The sequence below is a fragment of the Sapajus apella genome, unplaced genomic scaffold (genome assembly GCF_009761245.1).
Source record: "Sapajus apella isolate SASKATOON/1434 unplaced genomic scaffold, GSC_monkey_1.0 scaffold5, whole genome shotgun sequence".
Classification (NCBI taxonomy): domain Eukaryota; kingdom Metazoa; phylum Chordata; class Mammalia; order Primates; family Cebidae; genus Sapajus; species Sapajus apella.
In genome coordinates, this window is record NW_022436945.1 from 7598008 (window position 1) to 7625337 (window position 27330).

The 27330-nt window shown below is 34.0% G+C and overlaps 1 protein-coding gene across 29 annotated transcripts in view; it reads right to left on the reverse strand.

Annotated features, from left to right (window-relative positions):
- The window catches only part of LCORL (ligand dependent nuclear receptor corepressor like), a 186990-nt gene that overhangs the window by 107307 nt on the left and 52353 nt on the right, over positions 1–27330 (reverse strand). For 17 of the 29 annotated variants that reach the window (XM_032273272.1, XM_032273277.1, XM_032273283.1 and 14 more), the window contains 3 exons: positions 25244–25309; positions 14370–14449; positions 13313–13442 (listed from right to left, as the gene is read on the reverse strand). In XM_032273272.1, the coding sequence (XP_032129163.1) occupies positions 13313–13442; positions 14370–14449; positions 25244–25309 (276 nt within the window). The other 12 variants (XM_032273269.1, XM_032273264.1, XM_032273293.1 and 9 more) reach the window with 9 other exon arrangements.

Sequence of the window (27330 nt, forward strand, 5' to 3'; positions counted from 1 at the left end):
ACCATGCAAAATATCTAAATGCTACAATAACAAGCAGAAAGGTAAACCGTGGAATTAGATTCAATAATCAACTAGTAAGACTCATACTGTTTCTCTATTTTATCTACAGAATGAGCCATAAAAGACACTCCTAAATGCTGCTTTTTTATCTTTAATTTTTAAATGGCACAAGACTGTAAGCAAAATGCAAACAAATTACTATTAATGAGTACTAAAAAGAATCTACCTAGAAAATACTGTAATGGGATAATTACAGAGGCACAGAGCTAGATTTCAACTAGAGATTATCTTTCATTTTTATAAGTTATTAAAAAATCAATTATCAAAACTCTAATGTAACTATGATACTTGCTCAGGGTAATATAAGATACTGAAAAAGTATATGTACTTTCTGCTCTCTATGAGTTAACGACCTAGTATGGAAGAATAGAATATAAAGATTACATATTTCTCAAAAGAATATCTAGAGCAGGGGTCCACAACCCCTAGGGCACAGACTGGTACCAGTCTATGGCCTGTAAAGAACCGGGCCGCACAGCGGGAGGTGAGCCCCCAGCAACTGAGCATAACTGCCTTAGACTCTCATAGGAGTACCAATCCTATTGTGAACTGTGCATGTGAGGGATCTAGGCTGCATGCTCCTTATGAGAATCTAACTAATACCTGATGATCTGAGGTAGAACAGTTTTATCCTGACACCATCTCCCTGCAACACCTTGCCTGAGAAAAAATTGTCTTCCACGAAACCTGTCCCCTGGCCAAAAACATTGGGGACCGCTGATCTGGCGGCTCATTTTGTCTTTAATTTCAACACCCCTGAGATGACAAGAGAATCAAGAGCTCATAAATTGTTCTCCCTACTGAATCTCCACTGTAGCCTACTATAACCAGCAACGTCCTCCTTGAGACTACACACTCAATACTATACTTTATTCATGTGTTCAAAGATCAACTCAACCATGGTCCCACAACTCAACAAAGTAACTCAACCAGTATCTCATAAATGAAACGACTCTTCACTCTTCAAAGGGAATAAGGACGGCATTAACAATTGAGCAATAAGCTAATCTTTAAAAATTGGTAGCACACAGAAAAACAAAGTGAGAAAACATTTATTTATTCTCTCACACTTTATACCAAAAGTTACTAACAGTCACTGATTTTTATTCTGGAAGGCTTACGAGCTAGCTGGTTCAAAGGCTGGCAAGAATGAAGACTTACACATTGCTTACACTGCTTTCACTTTGGCTTGCTATTTCACCACTGAGTATGGGCTGCAAAGAATAAGTACAAAATCAAGGATAAAGTCAGTGAACATGGGCTTCCTGAAATTTCTTTTTGTTCTACAGATTTGGTGGTCTCAATGGTCCATGCAGAATGAGGAATAAGCCTGGTCACAGGAATACAAAGAACACAGAATCATAGGATCTTGGCCTTTTATAGCATTTTAGGAGGTGTTTTTTGGTGGAGGGAGGTAACGGGATACAGCCACATTATCATAAGAATCCATACCATTATCACAGAAGAAAACACACACAGTGAGATACTATTCAGCCTTAAAGACAGAAATTCTGTCATTTGTAATAACATGGATGGAACAGGATAACATTATATGAAGTTCAGTAAGCCATACAGAAAGATAAATACTTCATGTCTTCACTTATATGTGAAATCTAAAAGAATCAAATTCAAGAAGCAGAGAGTAGAATAGTAGAATACAAGGAATAGAGAGTAGAATACAAAGGCTGGGGGTAGGCGTAATGCGGAGACAGGGTCAAAGGGTACACCATCTCAAAAGGAATATGGATTTTTTTTTTTCTTTTTAGATTTATTGCACAATGTGGCAAATGGAGTTAAAAATAGAGTACTATATCTTTCAAAATCACTAAGAGTAAATCGTCACCACAAAAAAAGTTAGGTATTTGAAGTGATGATATATGAACTAGCTTGATTTAATTATTCCAAGTTGTGTTCATAAGTCACTTTGTACCCCATAAATTTATGCAATTTTAAATTGTCAATTTACAATATAAACATTTTTTTAAAATGACCAGTAAATGCATTAACTCCCATATCACCATCTGTATAGGCTGTATTCTCACCAAGTAGAACACATACCCACATGATATAGGTTTTAGCTTCTTATAATCCTTTCTCTTTTTGGTAAAACACATCTAATTTATGTTCATATACAATGTATTACAGGAAATCTAAGAAGGAAACTTTAATTTTTGCCTGGAGGTAGTGAAAAGAAAAACAGGAAAGGGATCAGAGAATATAAAACATTTCTTCCTTGAAAGATGATTTAGAGTTTATCAAGCAAAGAGGAAATGGGAAGCAGCAAAAACACTGAAGTACACATAAACATAATTGGGTTGTAGTGTTGATACTATGCAGCAGCAGCAAGTGAAAGGTTTTTTTAAGGGAATAATGGCTTTGTTTTAGAAGAAAATGAAAAGATAAATATGTGGAGGGTTATGGTAAAGCCAAGAAAATATGAAAACCTGCATGGTCAATTAAATAAACAACGTTTTAAGTAAAATCAATGAGATTGAGGGGACCCGGTAGATTCAGTTACTCAACAAGTATTTAGTGTGAAGTTTCTAATTAAGGTAACTGGGAGTTTGGATTATTTATATAAAGAAACTGGGCCACAGAATAGGATTTTAAACTTCTCATTTTTCTGGAGACTAGAATAGGAAACATTCATTACACGTTTTGAGCATAAATATATGCGTTAAGTACTAGAAAAAAATGATGAAATAAAAGACAGCGTCTGTCCTCAAAGAGTTCATATTTCAATGGAGGAGACAGGAGTGGAAGTCAAAAGGAATAACTAAAATTTTCCAGTGTTATACATACTACCTCCTTTGAAATTCTTGTGGGTTGTATCTGGAAGTAGATAACCTAGAAGCAGCCAGGAATATGAACTTGAAAAATCAGGGCTAGCAATGCAGATTTTCTATCACTAGAATGTGAGGGCTTGAAACTTAAGGCTGTCCAGGGAGAATCCACAAAATTAAAAGGAGGCTGAGAATTGAGCCTCAAGAGAAGAATAACATTTAAGGGATGAAACAAAGAATAAGAAAATCTACCTTACCCAACTTATGCCTTCTTCCTCATAGGAAAGGAAAAAAAAAAAAGAGAAAAGAAAAGAGAAAACAAGGAACAATTTTCATAGGATTAAAGAAAAATGAAAGAAAGTGGTACAGTGAAAGCCAAAGGAAAGAGCATTTCCAAGAAAGAAATGAGTGATCAACAAAGTCAGATACTGTACGGGCTAAGCAGCCTAAGGGCTGAGAATATGTCCTTGTTTTTGGCAAATGAAGGGGTTTAATGAACATCTGGCTTTGTATGTGTACTGTCTAGCAACCAAGTCGCCTAATTTTAGTACCCTAACCCCCTTTTCTAGGGTTTTAGCTAGCAGGTAGAGAGCACCACAATAAGAAGCGTACACACTTCACCTGACAACTCTAGAATCTTGTTTTTTATATACCCGGTCTGTGTGGGCATATTCATTTTCTACAGTGCTATTCTCATATTTTGACTACATGTACAATCGATGTGGAAGAGGCCAGATCCCTCCTCTCTTTCTCTGCCATAGTGGTGCTAAGGGTGGGCAGACAGATGTTTTAGAATGGGCCAATTAAATGAATCTTCTCAGGACCTGGAAAAACGAACACATTATGGAAGCATAAACCTCAGGTTATGCAGATTTGTTTATTACAATGTGTCCTTGGCTGTGGTTCCCCTGTATTCTCGGGTTTTTTATTTGCTAACGTTGGGCCTGTAGCCTTTAGATAATTGTGAGCACCCTGAATAGTCTCCCAATAACTCCCTTTTTCTTGACAAGGGCTAAGTTCGTCACTTTAAATCAAGAACCCCGATATAAGAGATATCCCTTTTCCTTTGCATTCTTCTACTAAGGAAATTCTGCTCAACTGTTACCTCTATTGTAAAGCCTGTGAACAATATACTTTCTTCTCCTAGCTCTTAATTCAAGTCGAATTATCTGTACTTCTTATAATTCCATAAAAATCTATTTCTTGGGCCAGGCACAGTGGCTCATTCCTGTAATCCCCACACTTTGGGAAGCTGAGGCAGGGGGATCACCTGAGGTCGGTAGTTCAAGACCACGCTAACCAACATGGAGAAACCCCATCTCTACTAAAAATACAAAAATTAGCTGGGTATGGTGGCACATGCCTGTAGTCCCAGCTACTCAGGAGGCTGAGGGAGGAGAATTGCTTGAACCTGGGAGGCAGAGGTTGTGGTGAGCCGAGATAGTGCTATTACACTCCAGCCTGGGACACAACAGTGAAACTCTCTCTCTCTCGAAAAAAAGTTTAAGTTCTTTGTAGATTCTGGATATTAGCCCTTTGTCAGATGGATAGACTACAAAAATTTTCTCCCATTCTATAGGTTGCCTGTTAACTCTGATGATAGTTTCTTTTGCTGTGCAGAAGCTCTTTAGTTTAATTAGATTCCACTTGTCTATTCTGGCTGTTGTTGCCATTGCTTTTGGTGTTTTAGTCATGAAATCCTAAGAAAAAAACAACCTCATCAAAAAGTGGGTGAAGGATATGAACAGACACTTCTCAAAAGGAGACATTTATGCAGCCAACAAACATGAAAAAAAAGCATCGTCACTGGTCATTAGAGAAATGTGGAGAAATAGGAATGCTTTCACACTGTTGGTGGAAGTGTAAATTAGTTCGACCATTGTGGAAAACAGGGTGGCAATACTTCAAAGATGTAGAAATAGAAATACCATTTGACCCAGCAATCCCATTACTGGATATATACCCAAAGGATTATAAATCATTCTATTATAAAGACACATGCACACGTATGTTTATTGCAGCACTGTTCACAACAGCAAAGACTTGGAACCAACCCAGATGCCCATCAAAGATAGACTGTATAAAGAAAATGTGGCACATATACCCTACTACGCAGCCATAAAAAAGGATGAGTTCATGTCCTTTGCAGGGACATGGATGAAGCTGGAAACCATCATTCTCAGCAAACACAAAAACAGAAAACCAAACATCACATGTTCTCACTCATAAGTGGGAGCTGAATGCTGTGAACACATGGACACAGGGAGGGGAACATCATACACTGGGGACTACTGGAGGTTGGGGGGATTGGGGAGGGACAGCATTAGGAAAAATTCCTCATGTAGATGACAGGGTGATGGATGCAGCAAACAACCATGGCACATGTATAACTATGTAACAAACCTGCATATTCTGCACATGTACCCCAGAACTTAAAGTGTGTGTGTGTGTGTGTGTGTGTGTGTGTGTGTACATATATATAAACTATTTCTTAAACTCTCTGTTGTAACCAATCACATTGTATTATAGTGTACCTCGGCTGAAGAAGGCAATGATTCAGTGAAATAGCTGAGTTTTAAAGAAGTACAGAACGGTTTTAAGAACTGTATAAACTACATATTTTGAGGATCACAGTTCAGTTAATAGTTTCTGCCAACAGTGAGGCTGCAGCAGCACTCCCTGGTTAATTTGAAAAACTACAGTATTGATAAATGTGTTTAAACTTCTACGCACATTTTCAATCCTGATGAATGAGAACTTTTATGGGGGAAAAATTGCCACCTCAATTTTTTTTTAGACAAGGAAGAACAATATTAGAATATCAAGATGTCAAAGACAGCTCAACATCACTTTTTAAGTGCAAAGTGTAAAGATGATAGTAAGCTATAACTTTTGTTGGTATACCACTTGAAAAACTGAAGAGCTCTTAAAGGTAATGCTAAAGGAAAGTATGCTTGTTTTGTGGTGTTTGAATCATAAAGCTTGAGTGTAAAGGTATTCAAGATGTTGTACAGAAACATCCTTTATTATTCAACAAGGAATATATGGGGAAAGAAAATCTTCCAAACAAGGCACTTCTGATAACAGACCATGCTTATGTACATCTCTTTCTAGTTAACGTTATTTTTGAAGACAATATTTAAATGGACTCTTGCTTTTCAACTGAATGTCATTAATGCAGCCTATAGACAAAGGACATATCACATACTTCAAGCATATTAATTATGAATATCTGATGTGGGGTGTTAATACGTTTGACACTTCTTTAATGTGGGATTTAAGAAAGGGTCTTCATAAGATGATACTATCATCCGATCAAGCTTGAAGGAAGTATCACCACAAACAATGAAGGGAGTATGAAAGAATCTAGCATATATTTTGCTAACTTCTAGGAGTTAATGGAAATGTTAACTGTAAAGCAAAATGTCTTTCATCTTGGTAACGGAAACTGAATTTAATGAAATCGGCAGTAGAAATGTTGAAGTTTATAATTGAAAAAAATCTTTCCACTTGATGTTCATTATTAGTCAGGCAAAGAAAAAGAGTCACAAATACTTGACAGTGAATCTTAAAAAAAAAAAAATAGACCACACAAATAAAATGTTTGTTGTTACAAGTAAGTTTGATCATGACATGAGAAGACTCATCACATTAAAAAATGAAACTACAAATAGAGTACTGGGTGATGAGGAGCTAAAAAACTGTAAGTGAAGTAACTTTAAACAGTTTATTCATTCTGAGTTTTTTCATTCAGTTGCTTTGCCTATGGCTCAGCTGATGATTCACAGAACTACTTTCATGGATTCAGACAAGGATGAACCTCAGGAATCTATTTCACTACTTCACCAGTTCACTCTGGCTTAACTTACTACCAAACAGAATGGGAGCTAAAGTCCCTATTTCTTTTCTTTTTTTTTTTTTTAATTGCATTTTAGGTTTTGGCATACATGTGAAGAACATGCATGACTGTTGCATAGGTACACACATGGCAGTGTGATTTGCTGCCTTCCTCCCCATCACCTATATCTGGCATTTTTCCCCATGCTATCTCTCCCCAACTCCCCACCCCAGCTGTCCCTCCCCTATTTCCCCCAAACAGACCCCGGGGTATAGTGCTCCCATCCCTGTGTCCATGTGTTCTCATTGTTCAACACCCGCCTATGAGTAAGAAGATGTAGTGTTTGATTTTCTGTTCTTGTGTCAGTTTGCTGAGAATGATGGTTTCCAGGTTCATCCATGTCCCTACAAAGGACACGAACTCATCATTTTTGATGGCTGCATAATATTCCATGGTGTATATGTCCCACATTTTCCCTGTCCAGTCTATCATCGATGGGCATTTGGGTTGGTTCCAGATCTTTGCTATTGTAAACAGTGCTGCAATGAACATTCGTGTGCATGTGTCCTTAGAGTAGAATGATTTATAATCCTTTGGATATATTCCCAGTAATGGGATTGCTGGGTCAAATGGAATTTCTATTTCTAGGTCCTTGAGGAATTGCCACACTGTCTTCCACAATGGTTGAACTAATTTACACTCCCACCAACAGTGTAAAAATGTTCCTATTTCTCCACATCCTCTCCAGCATCTGTTGTCTCCAGATTTTTTTAATGATCGCCATTCTAACTGGCATGAGATGGCATCTCAATGTAGTTTTGATTTGCATTTCTCTGATGACCACTGATGATTAGCATTTTTTTATATGTTTGTTGGCCTCATGTATGTCTTCTTTTGTAAAGTGTCTGTTCATATCCTTTGCCCACTTTTGAATGGGCTTGTTTGTTTTTTTCCTGTAAATCTGTTTTAGTTCTTTGTAAATTCTGGATATCAGCCCTTTGTCAGATGGGTAGACTGCAAAAATCAGTATATCAAAGAAAGGAAATCAGTATATCATGTATAACCATGTTTATTGGAGTACTAGTCACAATAGTCAAGTTATGAATTCAACCTAAGTGTCCACAAATGGATAAAGAAAATGTAGTATATCTACATAACGGAATACTATTAAGCCATAAAAAGAATAAAATCATGCCATTTGCAGCAAAATGGAACTGGAAGGCCATCTGCTAAATGAAATAAGCAAGGCACAAAAAGACAAATATCACACCTTCTCATGTATATGTGGGAGCTTAAGAAAACACTGACCTCATGGAGGTAGAGTAAAATGATATTTACCACAGGCTGGGAAGGGTGGTGGAGAAGGGATGAAGAGGTTGGGTACAAAGGTACAGTTAGAAGGAATAAGTTTTAGTGTTTGGTGGCATAGTAGGGTGATTACAGTTAATAACAATATATTGTATTTTTCAAAATAGCTAGAAGCAAAGATATGAAATGTTCTCAACACAAAAATAGTAACTATTTGAGGTGATGGATATTTGGTTATTACACATTGTATGCATGTATCAAAATATCACATGTATTTTGTAAATATGTATAATCTGCACGATCAGCACATGTACCCCAGAACTTTAAAAAAAATAAAAAATAAATACTGGAATGAGAGTATTGGGATAAGATGGAAGTCAGAAAAAGAGATAAGTAAAATTGGATTTGGGACGTGATAAAGGTATAAGAATACGGGAAAAAGTGGCTAGAGTAAACAAAGGAAAAAAGAGCACTAGAAAGAGATCAAGTAACTGAGAGGCCAGGGTGTTAGATGTATCAGCTACACAGAATTTGAAGTCAGCATGAGCTATGATGGGAAGAGTATTTAGGAGGAAGAAAGTAAAAAGCCTGGTAGAGATGATAATGTAGATGGAATGCTTTAATGTCATGTGCTTCAAAGAAAGTCATGTTTTTGAGCAAGTGGGGCAGATACAAAGATCTTGCAGGTTGCCTGCCAGATGCCTCCTTATGTTACATAAAGTAAGGAATTAAAAACAATCAGCAGGTAAGAAGCTACAAAAGCATCCTTTATGAACACATAAGTTTCCATTACAGCAATAAAGGAAGAGGAACATTTAGAGAAGAGACTGAGGAATTCTGCTGATGAAAGACTGAAGTTCCAGAAGACACAGTAGGAAGAATTTGGGTGCTTATAAAAGGCATAGGAGACTGGGAAGAACTAGGGAATTAAAAAGTCAAAGGAAGATGAGAACCTGGGTGATGATGGATGACCTGGTAGATTTCCCTTAATTCCTTCTATGGATGGCATTGCAACTAAAAGCGAGATTTTTATCAGAAACGTAGAAAGTCTTCAATCCAGTTCTAATTTTGAGTGTGTTCTTCGAATTTGTTTACTATCTTACAAGTACCTAGTAAGAAAAGAAGAAAAATCTTTTCATAAACACCTCTGAATGCAGCTCATAATGGTATATGAGTTATTTTATGGCACTTAAAATTCCCCAAGAGTTTCAAAAAGGGCAACACATAGAAGAGATATTCAAAGTATGACCACAATGACATCACAAAGTAACACTTACATGAGAAACACTTAATGCCTGAATGAATCATGTTAAATTTACATAGTCAATCAAGGCTGTCTTCATTTAGAGAAAAGCAGTCTAAAGGATTAACACTACCTGTTTTAAAGAAATCAATTACTTTATTATCAGTCATAACCCAACTGATTAGTAAACCATACTAGTTTTTATATCCTGCTATAGCATAAAACAAAAACATTAACAGTTTGAAAGAAAAAGGGCCTGTGTTCCCAAAAAGCATGGAAAACTTTAATATAAAACTTGGCCATCAATTAATTTAAGGGAAAAGAGTTCATTAATAGGAGCTTTCGACTAACGGCATCAAATCCATCAAGAAGGTCAAATCCATCAAGGTCTTCAGAAAAAGAACACAGAATTGTGGGTACATGAATGCTAAGCATATGTGGGTATTAAAAGAAAGCAGGAAAAACATATTACATTTTGATAAAGGATGGCTTTGTTTTATTATATAGATAGCAGTATGATTTGCTGAGCTACTATGTACATATTATCTGTCCAATTTAGTCAAGTCCAGCAGCCTTCATTTTAAAAGTAAAAGGTGAGACATTTTCCTGAATCATAAGCCAGTGACACAAACATCTCAGGTGATTAGAGAATCTGCAGCTAAAAGCCAAAATAACTTAGTTTACATTTTATAAGGATACCTGTGAACAAGCCATTTTATATCTATATGCCTACGTTTATCAACATTCCAAACAAACTGATATTCAAACTATACACAGTAATACTTTAAGTACAAAGCAGAGAAAGGTAAACTATATGTACATACAAAATAATTTACTTCTTCAAAACAGAATAAATGAAGTACTAACACTACTGAATATTTAGAGAAACTGAAAGATATCTAGGTATAGTTTATCTTAGTACTCATTTATTCACCAAAGAAATATTAACTCAGGACCTAAGATGCAGGTACTGTCTTAGTTGCTGAGATTCTGCATGAAACAAAACAAAGTCCCCGTTATGGAGATTTGACTCTACTTAGCACTCTAGTTAATTTTAGAGTTAACCATTAGAAGGAATTCAATTTTTAAACATTTCTAAAGTAAAGAACATACAGAACTAGATAAAAGTTTACCTTTGTCCTAGAACTTCCTCCTCTTTGCAATTCAACTTATTCAACCCTGAAAGAGTATTTTTGACTAGCTTCTAAATACAATGAATTGACTGAGCTGAATTTAAGTAATAAGCTTCTACCATTCTGAGAAGGTTTAATGACAGCGGCATTCCTACAACCTACCTATTATTAAGCACTGTAAGGGATTAATCACTGAAATTGTTCAGAAGCCATATGAAGAAAAAATAGAAACCTATGAGAAATACAGAGTATTCCTCATAGTTCCTCTCTAGCCTGAATTCAAATAATATAATTCTAATCCTATCTGCTAACTAGCAGAGAATGGGAAGTGTTTTCTACCTAGTACTTAAAAGAATCTAGGTGCTCGTCACACAGAACACTGTTTATTTTTTGAACTTCTTCTGAATGGCTCAAATGTTCATCACACAGAACTAAAAATCATGTTATATAACTTCTCTTGAGCTTCATTGTTCCTATCCGTTAAATAGTACCTACCTATTAATATTGTTTTGGCATTAAATGAGATAGAGCATTAAAAGGGTTTAGTGCTCAATCATAATTCTTGATACCAATCATCATCATTATCCCAGGTAGTGACATTCTCAATAATAGGTTATATTTATCATTAGCACCATCTCAAAAAGCATAAGTTGGAAAAGACAATAAGTTCGTTACCATAAGAATATTAAAAGATTTCTTTATGTTTTAGCAAGATGATCAACATGTGTATGTTCCTCAAACTAAGCAAAAGATTTAAAGTTATCAGGAATATTAATGCCATCCATATCCACAATTCCTAAAAATGACCACATTTGGAATATTTTCAGGGAAAAAAATCTGCACTAAAAACATATTTTAACAACGTGTTATATGCTACTCCAAAGACTCAGAAATATTTCCTGCCTTTAAAATCATACTTCTTGCCCTTTACTTCAAAGTAGAGTTAATAGTAGAACTCAAATGGCAAACTAATAAAGGAGTTAAGGCCATTTAAAAGATATTGTCATTATATTGGAACCCCATCTTGGTCAGACCATTTGGAAATCTCTAAAATTATTTTACTGAAAGCAAATTTAAAAAGCCCAAGTAAACAAGTAGAAAAACCTTTATGGTTAATTAAATCTGGAAAGTGATGATGAACTACAAATAAAGAAGTTAACAAAGGCCTAAAACAATGCAAAAACACTAGGAAGAATCTTTAATTTAAAAACTCTGCAGTCTTTCAAAAGATGTTGCAATCCAGAAACGGAGAGGTCACTAAATATCCAAGAACACTCACCCAACCATTGGTAGGAGACCTCTTGGAGACCCAGATGCTTGAATCAGCTGAAATAGTACCAAGTTTTTACTGATTACTCTTAATAGGGCAATGGAGCATAGGCTAACTCCATACTATCGAAAATTAAAGGCTATTATTATTGATAATTCTAGTTATTACCATTACAAATGACTCAAAGGAAATGGAGACTGAGTAATGAGTTCCAAGGTAAATGAAACTTACTGTGTGTATATGTGTAAATGTGTATATTTCTTCCAGCTCCTTTAGTGATACAAGTCTGATAGCATAATTCTTTCAATTCTTTCCGTAAGCGAATACTAACAGAATAAAATTTTCTAAATTAATTATAAAATTCTTTTCTAAAATAAGGATAGAATAAGTTATAAAATCCTTAAAGAAAGCATGTAAAATTACTGTTTTAAAGAGATGGGGTCTTGTTGCCCAGGCTGGCCTTGAACAACTGGGCTGAAGCAATTCTCCCACCTAAGCCTACCTACTAGCTGGGACTATAGGCATGTGCCACTGTACCTGGCTGTAAAACATTTTTAACACTGTACTAAAAATTTTGAAAAAAGATTTTGATTTTTAAAGATAATGCAAATTTCTCAATAGTAACACACAGGAAAAGATTTTCCAACCCTTGCTCTTAAAAATGATAGTTCTTAATTTTAGGTCTTTAAATTATACAATGACTCTTCTAATAAGACAATTTCAACATATAAAAGAACTTAGAACACTTAAGACTAAACAAAATTATCAAAGGCAAGTACTATTTTAAACATTATTGATTTAAACATGAAAGTTATCAATTTAGTAGAAAAATATCTGGTGACAACTCATTGAAAAAAGGAGTAAAATAGGGTCAACAAGTAGATGATGACAATATGGTAATGTTTTCTCAATCCCAAAGCTGAGAGAGAGGATAATCCCCCAACCTAAACACACACCATAACTTACTCCAAAGGTCCAGGTGGTAAAAATAAGACAGTCTATTACTGTGGCAACAGCCAAGAACAAAACATGGCAGGTTCTACATTTCTATAATTCTCCCAAGTAACTAAAGTATAAAAACTAATTCTGCTTGATACGTGTGTGTCAAGTAAAGTAACAAGTAAAACAGGAGCTATTTGGTTTGAGTAGTTTAGAGAGACAAGAAGGAAAAAAGAACATAGATTTTTTAATGTCTACTAAGAAAATTCAAGCTACCAAACAAATACTGAAATAGCAAGTCAGCAAATATACTCCAACCAAGCTGATAAGTGATTTAACCATTACATTAACAGGTATAGCTTTGCAATATAGTATTATATATCTATAACTTTTTGAACATCAAACAAATTTTGAAGTGTTCAGAACAGCAATACAATAAGGAAGACCAGAAGCATAAGAAAAATTTTTAAAGCTGCCTATAGTAGATGAGGAAAATGTGAGATAAAGTCAGAGAGATATCTGAAAATAGAATGCTGAACAGGAATGCCTAATACAAGGCTAGTATAATGATTGAGACTCTTACTCTCCCTAAAAATATAAAGAAAAATTAAGAATAAAGAAAGAAGTAATAAAGAATGAAGTAGAGAGGTTGACATATAAAACACTTTTGTGTAAACAAAATTCAAACATTTTATATCTCTACTGCAAATTTCAAATGAGAAAGCATACCAATATTACCTTTCTTTCGAAAGAGTGCATTTAGGTAATTTTCTGCTTGGCATTCAATCTTATCAGTGTTGGACTGGCCCTGAGATGATAGCTCCTCTGTTGGTGTTGACTGTGAAGAATCAAGAGATGGTATACAATCCTAAAAGTACAAGAAAACAACAACATACAAAATCATTTTTTAATTCAAACATGGAATTCCATTAAAAATTACAAAAAAATAATGCTCTAAGTGCTCATTTGTTCTACCCTTTAAATTATATCAAATTAGATAGAGGGAACAAAAAATTCAGAATAAGAGTCAGGAAAAAAGAAGTAGCTATGATAGAGGGTCAAAATAACCTACTCCTTAGCAAAACTATAGGAAAAAAAAAAAAGAGCATATAAAACATACTGGTAAATAAATTCACTATATTGGCATGTCAGTAATATAATCCTATAAGAGAGTTTTAACAACAAAGCAGATGTGTTTACCCACTAATCTGATCAAAATCAGTACAGGTTCTTAAGTTCTCATTTCGTCTCAGCCCTTATCACAACAGTAGAAAAGAAATCAGGATTTCTCACCATACAAGAAGATGCTGGTTGCATAGTTTATGCCCTGTATACAGTAGACACTTACATATTTCATCATTTACACAGGAGATAATTATGATATCCAAAAGACTTCCAGAGTAAGTGAAAGGCTAAAACTAGCACATTATACCCCTACTATTAATTTCTGAGAAATCAGATTGTAGAGTGGTCTCAGACCAAAGTAGGCCTTCAAGCTTACCCCTTTATGCCTAAATATAAAATAGACCTGAACTAAACTTCATGAGTCAGAGAACGATAAAAAGAAATGTGAAGTAAATAAGTAAAAAAAGATGAGATTTCTAGGATTTTCAGCTGCAAGTTAAGCTAAATGTTAGACTTCTAATGTAAGACTTTAAAATATTTTCGTTTACCAAAATCAAATATTTAAGATTCCACTGTGAGTCACAACTTTTCAAAACAAATTAAGATTTTAAAAAAACTGTGTTACAATTGTGCATTAGTTTAAAGATAATTTCATAGCACTAAAACTTACACTGACTGCTTCTCTCTGTAGGTTACAAAATGAACATTTTTCATCCATAGACCAGTCAGTCAGCTCTTCTGGTTCACAGTCTTTAAAAGAGGGAAAAAATTCATTAAATATGCTAACTTTATTAAAACAAATAAAATTACCACTCTCCACAGCAATGGCTCAAATAATACTAAATTTTTAAAAACTACTAACAGTAAGGGGAGAAGAACTAATTTTAAAATTAAACTCAGGACACCTAGAAATAATAAACAGAAAAGGCTGTAAGGAGAGTAATATGCGCTATTATAGGACAAAATAGCAAAAACAATGAGCTGGTTATAAATTAACAATTTTTCAACAATTGGGTTTTAAGTATCATCTAACTTTCTGAAAGATTAGACTTATCATTGTGCTTCAACTTTATTTTTCCTATGAAAGAAATCAGAACAAAGGGAGAGATATGTGGAGGAAATAAATTTTGCACACCAGGAAAGACAACATGAAATAGAGAAAGAGAAGAAAGCACCAGAAAAGCCCACAGATTTCAGAATATGGAATGATGCCCAAGAAAACAAGTAACACTCTGTATCTGAAAAGTCAGAACAGATTTTTACCATATTGTTTAAAGGCTTTGTTGCAAGAGTTAGAGTAAAAATTAGGTAAACAAATAAGATATATTTAATTTAAATATGGATTTTTATTTTTTCCAGGAGAATATTCCTTACAATCCAACCTATCTACATAAACTTGGACACAGCAGGGAATGGCAACTAAGATGCAATATAGGGTAATGGAAAAATAACTGGATTTGAAGTCTTGGAAAATGTGAGGTGGAATCCCACTTACTAGCCTTTGCAAGCCACAAAGTTATTTGAATTACCTCACATGCAAATAAGGATCACATCATCTAACTTATTTATGGATTAAATGAAAAAATGTAAAAATACTTTATAAACTATGAAACACCATAAAAAGGCCAGTTATAAACAAGATACATTTACCAGTCATTATTATTTTTTCTTTTCTGTTAATTGTACTTTAGGTTCTGTGGTACATGGGCAGATCATGCAAGATTGTTGCATAGGTACACACATGGCAATGTGGTTTGCTGCCTCCATACCCCCATCACCTACATCTGGCATTTCTCTCCATGTTATCCTTCCCCAACCTCCCCACCCCCCCACTGTCTCTTCCTTGGCCCCTCCAACAGACCTCAGTGTGTGATGCTTCCCTCCCCATTTCCCTGTGTTCTCATTGTTCAACACCCACCTATGTGGGTGTTTGATTTTCTGTTCTTGTGTCAGTTTGCTGAGAATATCAGTCATTATTTTTTTTAATCCTATTATCATTGTGCATGTATTTAATAAGATCAGTTTGCAGAAATATTTTTTTTTTCTTGAGAGGGAGTCTCACTCTGTCACCCAGGCTGGAGTGCAATGGTACAATCTTGGCTCACTGCAACCTCTGCCTCCCGGGTTCAAGTGATTCTCCTGCCTCAGCCTCCAAAGTAGCTGGGACTACAGGTGTCCACCACCACGCCCAGCTAGTTTCTTTTGTGTTTTTAGTAGAGTCAGGATTTCACTATGTTGGCCACCTTATACAAAATTTAACTCCAGGTGGATTAAAGTTTTAAACATAAGACCTAACACCATAAAAACCCTAGAAGAAAACCTAGGCAATACCATTCGGGACATAGGCATAGGCAAGTACTTCATGACTAAAACACCAAAAGCATTGTCAACAAAAGCCAAAATAGACAAATGGGATGTAATTAAATCCCAGAGCTTCTGCACAGCAAAAGAAACAATCATTAGAGTGAACCAGCAACCAACAGAATGGGAAAAAATTTTTGCAAGCTACCCATCTGACAAAGGGCTAATATCCAGAATCTACAAAGAACTAAAAGAGATTTACAAGAAGAAAAACAAACAAACAAACAAACAAACAAACCCACCCATTCAAAAGTGGGCAAAGGATATGAAAAGACACCTTTCAAAAGAAGACATATATGAGGCCAACAAACATGAAAAAATGCTCATCATCACTGGTCATTAGAGAAATACAAATCAAAACCACACTGAGATAGCATCTCACGACAGTTAGAATGGCAATCATTAAAAAATCTGGAGACAACAGATGCTGGAGAGGATGTGGAGAAGTAGGAACACTTTTACACTGTTTGTGAGAGTGTAAATTAGTTCAACCATTGTGGAAGACAGTGTGGAAATTCCTCAAGGGCCTAGAAATAGAAATACCATTTGGCCCAGAAATCCCATTACTGGGTATATAACCAAAGGATTATAAATCGTTCTATTATAAAGACACATGCACACATATGTTCACTGCAGCACTGTTTACAATAGCAAAGACCTAGAACACACCCAAATGCCCATCAATGATAGACTAGATAAAGAAAATGTGGCACATATACACTGTGGAATATGATGCAGCCATAAAAAAGGATGAGTTCATGTCCTTTGTAGGGACATGGGTGAATCTGAAAATCATCATTCTCAGCAAACTGACACAAGAACAGAAAAACAAACACTGCATGTTCTCATTCATAGTTGGGTGTTGAACAATGAGAACACACAGATACAGGGAGGGGAACATCACACACTGGGATCTGCTGGGGGTGAGGGGCAAGGGAAGGGATAGCGGGGGGTGGGGAGGTTAGGGAGGGATAACATTGGGAGAAATGACAGATGTAGGTTAACAGGGGGATGGAGGCAGCAAACCACCATTGCATGTGTGTATCTATGCAACAATCTTGCAAGATCTGCACATGTACTCCAGAACTTAAACTATAATAAAAAACCCAAAAATTTTAATTAAGAAAACTGGTCACTTTCTGTAATGACGTGACAAACCAGAAAGTTTGAACAATCTATACAATTAAAAACCCATCTCCTATAGAACTGTAGCTATGTAGGCTTATGCTGGTTTCAAACTTTCACCCCCTCACTAGGACAGAATCATCATACAACATAAGAGGAACTTGGGACCTAACACTTAATCAAGTATGTTATTCCCCACTCACAGCATGCAGTCCAGCTGAAACAGATCACCCATAAGCGTGCAAAAGATTTTGGAGTTGTTTGTTTTGGAAATATTGTGCTAAAAACATGATTCATATGCCAAGCATAACATAATTTTGATACGTCAAGGAAATCTTACTGCCTTTTCTTTTTTAATCAGTGCCTCATTAAAGAATTTTTGGAAAATAGCTTATAGACTTGGGGAAGGGGTATTTTTGAAAAATAGCTGTTAAGCTTTCATAAAGTTTCAGTGATAAATATGCTGAATCAAGGGCCAACAATTTTAGATTAATTAAGACAATTGCCAATTGTAAGATAATATCAAGGCATGCTGAGATTGTCACTCATTTGTTATTTTAGGAGTTCTTCGAGAAAATGTTAATTACAACAAATGCCTACACAGTCAAATAAATGGCATTCATAATCAATCAAATATAAAGACCATTAAATTTTTCTGAGTTCAAAATGTATGGCTTTACTTATAATTACTCTTTCTATATTACTTTTGATTTTGAAACCAAACAAATGATGTTTGGTGGGATAAATTTTTCCATATGGGAAAATAGCTTTTGAAAAATCAACTCTAGGCCAGATTTCTACTCTTCCCAAGTTATGCTTCATGTCATTAAAAATTAAACAAATGCTGAAAAACATTCATTTTATCTCAAACAAAATCTGACAGTGAATAAGATATTCATCTCTAAAAGATATTATCACTGTTTTTGAAACTTTAATGCATAAACTCAAGGTTAAATTATGTATCTTAGAGAAATAGCTTTATTAGTAAAAGGTAATGTCATAATGAAAACTAACAATAAATGAATGACAAAGATCAACCTTTCCACCATGGCTATATACTCTTATAGCTAAAATCTGGCTTGAATCATTTTATCTAATCCAGAGTTTGAAATCAGAGACCCCTGGTACTGAACCATGGGCTTTTCTACATACTCATGTGGCCTCAGTCAGGCAAGGTAACTTCTCTGAGTTTCAGATACTTTGTTTGAAAAGAGAATAATAATTGCATGTTAAGGCTGTAGTAAAAACTAAAGCATGTGTTAAACATCTTCAATAGACATTATTTTCATTTTCTTCTAAATAATCTCATTATTAATAATTTGAGTGTTTTTATACTTTTTGTACCCTTTATACATAGGCTATAAATTTCGTGACAAAGTTCAGTGAAAAATGAAAATGAAGAATACTGAGACAGATTTTTCATGAAGATCATGAAACACGGGTTATAACTGTGTTGGTTTGAGGAAAAGATAGTGATCAGTAGGCAATACAACTAAAAAATAATTTTTCATTATGAAATTACATATTAACTATATTGAAAAGTACAAAGGAGAAAAGAAAAATTATTCATAATCCCATAATCTGAAGACAATGATTAACATTTTGCTATAGATCCTTCTAGTTTATATTTCGTGCCATTTAAAAAACTAGGGTCAGCTGGTCCTGTGGGGACAAAAAAATCAGTAAAACTAATAAACCTCTAGCCATGCCTGGCTAGCCACTCAAGAAAAAAAAGGAAACACAAATTTTTAATATTGGAAATGAAAGACTGGCTATGATCCTATGGACATTAAAAGGATAATAAAGAAATATTATGAACAACATCATGCTCACAAATTTGATAACTTTAAATAAAACGGGCCAATTCTTCAGAAGACATAATCTACTTACACAAGGTAAGATAGATAACCTCAACAGCCCTATATATATTAAAGAAATTAATAATTAAAAACCTTCTGAAACAGAAAGCACCAACCCGGATGATTTCTATACCATCTGTCTCTAAAAACAGCAGCAGGGGAAACATTTCTTCACTTATTCTACAAATCCAACATTGCCCGAATATCAAAATCTGTCTGAATAGACACATCACCCAGAAGATATATAGTGGCAACTAGGCCTATGAAAAGATGCTGAATATCGTGTCATTAGGAAACTGCAAATTAAGGCAATGAAATATCACTATATACCAGTTAGAATGGTTAAAATCCGTAACACTGACATCAAATACTGGTGAGGATACAGAGCAACAGGAACTTTCGTTGACTGCTGGTGGGAATGCAAAATGGTACAGCCACCACTGAAGACAGCCTTACGGTTTCTTGCAAAACTATACACAGTCCATCAGTGAAGCTCCCAAATGTTTACCCAAATGAGTTGAAAAATTTTGTTCACAAAAAAATTTGTCTATGTTTATAGCAGCCTTATTCCTAATAGTCAAATATTAAAAGTGAGCAAGATGTGTTTCAATAGGTGAATGAATAAGCAAACTGTGGGGTACATCTATACAAGGCAATATTATTCAGCAATAGAGATAAAAAGTAATAAAAGGCCCTTAAATGCACATTTCTAAGTGAAAGAAGCAAATCATTAAAAGCTACATACTGTATGATTTCAACTACATGACATTCTAAAAGGCAAAACTTTAGAGACCATAACAAGATTAGTATTTGCCACAGGTTGGGAGAAATGCGAGGTATGACCAGGTAGTTTATGAGACTTTTTTCAGCAGTGATTTGTACCACATCTGATACTATAATGATGGATAAATGACACTATGCATTTGGCAAAACCCATAAAACTGCACAACACACAAAGAGTGATCCCAATGTATGTAAACTATGGAATTTTGTTAATAATAAGGTATCAGCCTGGTGTAGTGGCTCATGCCTGTAATCCCAGCACTTTGGGAGGCCAAGGCGGGTGGGTCACCAGGCCAGAAGTTCAAGACCAGCCTGGCCAAGATAGTGAAACACAGTCTCTACTAAAAATACAAAAGAATTGGCTGGGTGTGGTGGCGCACGCCTGTAATCCCAGCAACTCGGGATGCTGAGGCAAAGAACTGGTTGAACCCAGGAGGCAGGGGTTGCAGTGAGCCGAGACTGCACCATTGCACTCCAGCCTGGGTGACAAGAGTGAGACTCCGTCTTAAAATAAATAAATAAATAAAAATACTATATCAATTGGTTCAACAAAATGTGCTAATATACAGGGACCTGAGGGCAGAAGAAGAGTACATAGAAACTCTCTGTACTTCTTACTTAATTTTTTCTGTAAATTTAAAACTGCTTTAAAATTTTTTAGTTTAAAAAATTAAAACCATATTATACCTTTATGCTTATTTACTACAAATATTTCCCATACTCAAGTATAGTCCTTCAAAAAGATGCACTACAATTTATTTAACCAAATCCTATTACTGAATATGTAGCCTGTTCCTCCAATCTTTGTATTACAGGCACGATGATGAATATACTCACGTAAGATTTTACTTCAGATAAGTATGTTCAAATATCAGGTTGGTGCAAAGGGAATTGAGTTTTTTGCCTTTACTTTTAATTGCCATTGCCTTATTTTTTGAGCCATAGTTCCGCTCTGTCACCCAGGCTGGAGTGCAGTGGCACATTCTTGGCTCACTGCAACCTCTGCCTCCCAGGTTCACGTGATTTTTGTCATAAGTAAAAAGAATTCAGGATAATATAGAAGAATCCTTTGCTACCCAATTTATTTGGTTCCTAAGTTGAGAACAGTGAGTAACAGGGGCCCAGATGTCCAATAGTTTATCTAAAACCATGTGCTAATCTATGTGATTCCTGCATACATATTTGCATAAAGAGAAATACACTTGCAGCCTTAGCATCTAAATAGTAAACCGTTTTTAATAATGGTAACAACAAAGAAAGCATAGTTATTTAGAAGAGGATGGGAAAAAGGCTTCAGATGTCTATAATTAATAGCTTCTACATGCATTTTTAAGAGGCTCTACATTTTGGCAGGACTTTGACAGCACAGCCCAATGTATGGCTGTCTACCTCACTGCAAATACACATTTATTACTATAATTAGTATCATTACTCTCTAGTCATCAACTTTGACTAGAAACTTTTTAAAGGCAAACAGCAATAAAAAAGAGGAAGAACTTGCTAAGGCACCTGAAGAAACAAACTGAAAATATTGGCAGTAAAAAGCCAATGAAGCAATTATGTGTCTACGTGTAAGAAAAAGACTGACTGAGATGCAAAGTTTAGTTTTATAATCCCTCCCCCTCTCACCCAGAAAAACACAAAAGAGGATATCAAGTACAAGATTTATTTGAATAAGAATAGAATGAGATACACAGTAATGAGATATTAAGTGAGTTAATTAATTATAATACTTCCACAACAAAATCCTGTGCAGCCATTAAAAATGGTAACCCATAATCTGTCACAGAAGTAGACAAAAAAAGTGATAATTTAGAACTTTATATACCTAAATGATATGCTAGTGAACATACTAGGCACAAAAAGCATATATACCATGTATATCATAATATGATTTTAATAAAAGAATAAATGCACACAAACATGTATTTTACATTTACACAAAAATATTAGTAAAGATTATTTTTTTTTACTGTGGGTAGTAGGATTGGGATAATTTTTTCTTTCTTATCTGTTGTTTTCTAATTCTTAAAAATAAATGTGTTACTTGTATATAAAAAAAATAGTCTAAAAATACAGAAGTTATTTCCTTAGAAAATTCAGCCCTTCATGTAACAAACAATGGATTTCTGAAGAAACATAAATACTTATGCACATGTACATACATAACTATACAAACAAATACATGAAAGTGGAGGAAGTTAAGAGGGTATGGATCACAAATTGCAGCCTGGGTTACCAGAAGGCAGTGAAGTATAATACTGACTTTGAATGTAAATATGGAAGGACAGCAGGTGAGAAAGCAAGGCCGAAGAAACATCAAGCATGGGTTAAATTCTTGATTCCTCAGATTTCTCTTTTTCTCATTTGTAAACTCAGCAGACAAAATGGCTAAACTAAAATTAGCATTGGTTGAATATTTCAGATAAAAATATTTAATTCAGTACAAAACTATGTTAAAATAAGAAATGATTAAAATTAAGAGATTTCAGAAAACAGCTCTCTTAAGCTGTAAGAATAATAAAACACTGGAATGGGTGCATTTTGGAGTCTCCATCCTTAAAGTCTGCATGGCTATCACTCCATCTGACTGAAAATATATTGTTGGGATATCTTTCATATATAATTTCAGCTCTGTGATTAAAAACTGAATTATCCTGCTCAACATGAATAAAGATGAGCCGAATGATGAGTTCTTGCACCATCACCACTATCACTTCTTCAATTTAAAACAAGTATTTATACAAAACAAAGAAAGATCCTTAGTGATATTTTGTGTCTCAGTAGAATGGAAGGTACCACAGTATGGCGGAAGGTAACAGCACATAAAACTGAACAGATACAAGATCCAGAAATCGCTCAATCAAAAATCAAAGTAGAAACTCTACACCAACACTACCCATTTTGTAAATGAACTGTACTATAAAATTTCAGATATATCTACAAAAATGTTCTGTCCTTGTGCTCTACAAAATAGCTGGCTATAAAACAGCTAACCTGTGGTATTGCACTTATATCACAGATCAAAATCTTCCAACAGTATCTGAGGTAGAGCCTTTGGAAGAGGAGGCAACAACAAATAACAAACAGTATAATGTAAAATATAAAACTGAATGCACAAGGTAGTATTTCTTGAAGGGGCAATCTGAGTTCCAAGCTGCCTGCATTATGAACAACAGAAGGTAACAGCTGCAAAAACCTATAACCTATATTGCCAGAGAGTACCCAGGAGCCCGAGGGCTTCGATGAGCAATTAAAACACTGTTGACCACTGACTAGTTGCTAGGAATACAAAGTTTAATACCATGTCCTTGTCGTCAAGGTTTGAAAACCTCAAAGGCCTTAACGCTACTGCAGTACATTTAAGATAATCTGCAAGCTCTTTAAAAACCTGAGAGACTGAAAACTTGCTATGTTCCTATATTATTGCAAGACCCCATTCCCATCCCAAGGACAGTTTAAGAAAACACAGGTTATATGTGAAAGAACGTGTTTATACATTTGAGAACCCAAATGAAATTATATTTCCTTTATGGTTCTGTAATTTATAAAAATGGATAAAGTTCACCTGATTATTACACATACGGTATGGTCAAAATCACTGAAAAAAATAATTGTTGGTAAAAACAGATAATGCTCTTAATTTAGCTAGCCATAGACCTCACTTTCCAATATTGGTAAGAGTTTCAGCAAGAAAAATACAAAGTGTGCTTTTTAAAAGTTTCATAATATTCATATTTTAAAAATTACATAATACATGTTTGATTTTAGAAAAAGCCACATATATAAAAGGCAAGCAAAACTATCCATAATCCATATTTCAGATATAACTGCCACGAACATTTTAGTCTTTTCTTTCTAATCCATTTACAATGAAAAGATACATACTTTTCTTTTTGTTGTTGTTTCTTTTTACACAACTAGGATGAGTCAAAATACAGTATATATACACTGCACTTGCTTTTCTTCAGTCTAACAATTTTTCCATGTCATTAATAAACTCAATAACATAACTGTTTAATACCTGCGTATATTCCAATTATAAACATAAAACTATTAAATAGTCCCTTTTAATACATAATAGCAAAAAAAAAAAAAAAACCAAACTAGAAACAACTTTAAATGAACTATAATGAGCAGCTTTATATAGAATACATCTGGTTATTTTCTTGTGATACCTAAAAGTAAAAATACAGTGTAGGTATGTATTATTTTTTAGGCTCTGAATATTTATTGATAAAACTTTCTTTTAGAAAGGCAGTACTAATAATACATAGGAGCTGAAAATTGTATTAATACACAAAAGTCCTTTTTCCCAACCATACTTTAAAAACATTAGATTTTATAATTAAAAATAAATTACTTTAAATCTGATAGTAAACTTGTTCTTTGGCCTAAATTGTATAAAATATAATGGTAATCGTAAAAAAATTTTATAAGCATGATATTAATACTTTGGGAACACAAGCTAATCCTAAAATAATAAGTTGTACTCAATATTTGAAACTTATATTAAGAAATGCTTGTAAGTTACTGCTTAGTAATATCCCTTGGATTAATAGTTGAAAAGAAAAATCAAAGCAAATCATACTTAATAAGAAATGTACTCACGTTAAGTTAAAAAAAAATTTTAATTGATCAATATCAGCATCACTACTACCAATATCACTACTAAGAACACATCTCCCTTGAACTATAGCAACAAAAGCTCTACTTATTTTTGAAAACTATGCCAGTGAAGAACCAAGTTTATGGATTAGAAATATGTCGACCTTACAGATTTAAGTGACTGCCAAACTCAGTAAAAACTAGAAGAAATTAATCTCCTGACTTCCACTCAATATTCTTCTATATAAACTCTCTCATTTAAAAAATGTTTTACAACTCTAGCTCTTCAGATACTAGAAAGAGATGTCCTGACAAAAACAAATAAAAGGAAGTCAATATATTAGTTCACTTAGCCTTAGTTTATTCCTTCCCAATAATCACAAGTGTTTCACTAAGACAAATATTAAATAACCAACAAAAGTAAAAATTTGGGTGATAACTTTTTAGAAGACAATTATTCAATTGAACATTTACTTAAATTGAATAAATTAAATAATTCAATTAAAGTTTAATAATTTGATTAAGCAATTACTTAATTCAATTAACATTTAATTGGTTTATTTCAATCTTATTTAAGAATAGGTTAGGGCATGGAATTTATAAAACAACAAAAATTAAGTTATATCACTCACCCCAAAACAAGCTTCATTTTCTATTTTGATTTAGTGTACAAAATCTTGAAAAACTATGACATGTAATACAAATATCTGGATATTTCATATTTAATATAAAGTTAGTATAGAACAACAATTTTTCATTTGTTAAATAGGGTGGGAAGTGAAAACTTACATAAAATTTTAAAAATTACCTTCAAATAAACTGAGGTCTCTTCGTAGCCGTGGTCCATAAAGCCCTTCTAAAATACTCTCAAAACCTGTGTTTTTAAAGAGAGAAAAGTGTATTAACTACTAGAAAAGTTTTATTATATAATAATTTAAAGCAATAAATTCTGTATCAATCAGCAAATTAATTTAACATACACTTTTCCTCCAGCTGAATTAAGCTGAACTAGGCAACATACAACACAATAGTCACACAATGACTACCAGAAATTACATGAATGTAAAGAAATTAAAATATCAAAATGTAAATATTCATTACTAAAACAACAACTTTATCATTTAGAACTCTTTCTGGGTAAAATATTATGGGCAGATTTCGTATGTAATAATCTTGTAGAGAGAGGAAAAATAATTAGAAGACATGCATTATAATTGTGTATATTTGTTTTAAAAAAGTAAACTTAAAAAAATAGCATCGTTAACCTTAATTACAAGAATGAGTAAGTGAGTGTCGATAGGGAGAAATCTTTCTGTTAAACGTATGATGTATAAAATTTAAACTTACTTGTAAAAATTAAAACACAACAATTTGGTCATTGCTATGGACTGCCCTAAATTTTAGGTAAAAAAAAAATTACTGAAAAATCTTATCAAGTTAACAAAACCCTAGTTCATTAATGTCCCACGTATTTCACTTTCTGGACATATCAGTTTTAAGATTTTACAATTTCTACTTTGAAGTCTGTAACATATTTAATTTTAAGCAACAATCAACTACAGACATCCAAAGAAAAATACAATCCTGATGGCAAAATAATTGAGAAGCCAAGAAAAGGAACTAATGTAAGCCGTGTGTGGATTTGGGAGGAAAAAATTAAACATGGCATGACAGACCCTACAAATCAAAGAAAAAGTAGATTTTCTCAGTGGCATTCCTAAATTGTAAAATGGTAGTAATACTTCTACAGAAATATTTCATAAGTTACAAGATGCTTTTGAAAAACATTAATATCTCTAAAATCAAGACTCATCTTAGAATCTACTGTCACAATAAAAAGGTAGCCACCATTTTTCATTTAATAAAACATGAACTATTGATGCATCTTACAACTAGTAATGCCTTAGATTTCACAAAGTAAGGTAGCTATCATGGTACTTGGTAGGTATGTAATGAATAAAATCTTTTGAGAAATGACTGTACTAGTTCCCTTGAGTGGAAATTTCCAGGTAAAAAACTCAATGAACTACCTACTGCCAGAGCAAGCTTTCAAAAATGCTATAAAAAAGACTTTCATATTGGGTAGAGACTCAGGCAGATTAAGCCTAAACTCTTCTACAAAGGATTATTCTATTTTAGAGTAGAAGACATTCTATTTTTCTGTAATTAACCTGCTTCAAAAATATTACCACACCTGTGAGCATCTATTGCTGATAACACAGTTCCTAAGACTCTGATTAAAAGTGTATTCGTTGGTCTCACTATAGTCTTCATGTCACTACCTCTCTTCTTCACTTTATGTCTCTTTAGTTTTCCTTAAAGCATTTTGGTCAATTTCTTCTACTATATATTCGTCTTCATGAAATTCTTAGGGTTCAATTTGCTGACTAAGACATCTTTTTGTCTAAAAATGTCAACTTTATTGAGGTATAATTTTCATATAACACAAGGTATCCATTTTAAAAATAAAGTTCAGTAACTTTTGAAAATCCATACTTTCACTTTGCCAAGAACACAACCAAGACAGACACTATTTCCATCAACTCAAATGGTACCCTTGTGCCCTTCTGAGTGCCTAGAATATCCCAAAGCTCATCCCAAAGCAACTTTTCTCCTATAATGTCTTTATTTGGTTTTGGTAGCAGGGTAATGCTGGCCTCATAAAGCAAACTGGGAAATGATCCAACCTTCTCCAATTTTTGAGTTTGTGTATTAAAATATTCATTAATTATTAATCAGACTTGGAGGCTCTCTTTGTGGTAAAATTTTAATCATGTCAAGTTTTTAAAAATCAGTAAAAAAGTATTCAGGTTATCTATTTCTTATTAATTCAGTTCTGGTCATTTGTATAAATTCTGCACTTATTGGCAAAAAGTTATTCAAAAGATTATCTTA